Source organism: Nematolebias whitei, chromosome 6, assembly GCF_014905685.2.
Source record: "Nematolebias whitei isolate Nwh7 chromosome 6, NemWhi1, whole genome shotgun sequence".
NCBI classification, from domain to species: domain Eukaryota; kingdom Metazoa; phylum Chordata; class Actinopteri; order Cyprinodontiformes; family Rivulidae; genus Nematolebias; species Nematolebias whitei.
Window position 1 is genome coordinate 10255883 of NC_056503.1, and position 1514 is coordinate 10257396.

At 39.8% G+C, this 1514-nt stretch overlaps 1 protein-coding gene across 1 annotated transcript in view; it reads right to left on the reverse strand.

Moving 5' to 3' along the window:
* gucy1a2 (guanylate cyclase 1, soluble, alpha 2) overlaps nucleotides 1-1514 on the reverse strand; it is a 58578-nt gene that overhangs the window by 3505 nt on the left and 53559 nt on the right. Inside the window, exon 8 of the mRNA XM_037677372.1 lies at nucleotides 1232-1236. Within this exon, the coding sequence (XP_037533300.1) occupies nucleotides 1232-1236 (5 nt within the window). The remainder of the gene's footprint in view (nucleotides 1-1231; nucleotides 1237-1514) is intronic.

Genomic DNA, 1514 nt, shown 5'->3' on the forward strand with positions numbered 1-1514 from the left:
TGTTTGTTCAAGATAGGAGTAAAGGAAGCCATTTTTGAAAAGCAAGCGGCCATCAGAGCACTAACGATCTATTGTTAGGCTGATGGTCCTCCTTTTGCATGAACGACTAGTTTTGGCTGTTGCCAGCAGACTGGTTGATCCACTATGAGAAGGTGCTGCTTATAAAATTTAAGGGCCCGGCATCCTCCATCTGAAGTCGACGTGCAGTCACGTGGTTGTGGGACGTTTGTTGTCACACACACCTTTCATAGTCCACGAGACGCAGAGCTCCTTGGAAACTCCTCTCATTGCAGTATACATTACTGCAAGGTTTTCTTCCCACCAAAGTCTCCACTCTGTCCCTGCATCTGATGTTCGGCTACAAATCTATCATCAAGAAAGCGCCACACTTTTTAGCAGACAGACTCCTCGGTACACAATGTCAGCACGATCTCCATCCAGGAGCTTTTGTCCATTTGATTAATTTGGTGTGTGTGAAGAGTCATACAGCTGAATGTTAGAGCACATTTCCGCATTGATGGATAAGCCCACAAACTTCTGACCAATCACACAACACTTGGTGCATATGCATGTGAGAAAAAGTTTGACCAAGGCCTTATGTCGAGAAGGGGCGGGCAAAGCTGCTCTGAGACACAATGACGCAATTTTCATTACATAACTACAACGAGAGCCGCTTTCAACGCTTCGGATGGAGGATGCAGGGCCCTTGAGTTTGTTGCAGCTCCTCAGACTGAAGAAGCATTTGGATAAAAGACGAAACGTTTCAACAAAAAATATTCATCCAGTGGACCTGACTCCATCTTGTTAGATTTATCTACTTGGATTATTGAGCTATACCTTTTATATTATTTATTACTGATGTTTAGCACATTGTTTCGGCTGTGGCTGGTGTTAAAGTGCTTTATAAATAAAGTTGTTGATGACGATGATGATTGAGCATGCATCAGGACGCAAATTAAAAAAACAAACTTTATTGTTTTATTGCACTTGCAATGAAAGCCAAAATGTTGACCTCAAACAGGACAATCACTAATGGAGTGCGATCTGTTTTAGGTAAGATATAACATACTTCATTTGACAAATTGTTTCTGAACCTTTAGTATGTAAAAACATGTAAATAACAAATACATGATCACAACTCGTTTAGCAACCAGTTGTTATTTTTCCTTTGAACCCTCCATCTACAATTTATAACAGTTTCATGATAAACTGTGGCTAAAACAGGGCCCACTGCATCTCAAGTGATGATTTAAAAACATTCATTCAACCTTTATTTAGACAGGTAAATCCCATTGAGCCTCGAGGACTCACTTACAAGAGAGACCTGATTTCAACAAAGAATTATGACAACAGTAGACAAAGTGACAACAATAAACAGTTATAAAAAGTCATACTACAGTTTTTTGTTTTTTTTAACAAATAGGATGGCAAAAATGTAACAAAAAACAGCTAGATTCTAAGGCGAATGTAGAAAACTAAAAACAGGAACATGTCTGCATTGGTCCCTGCCAGGA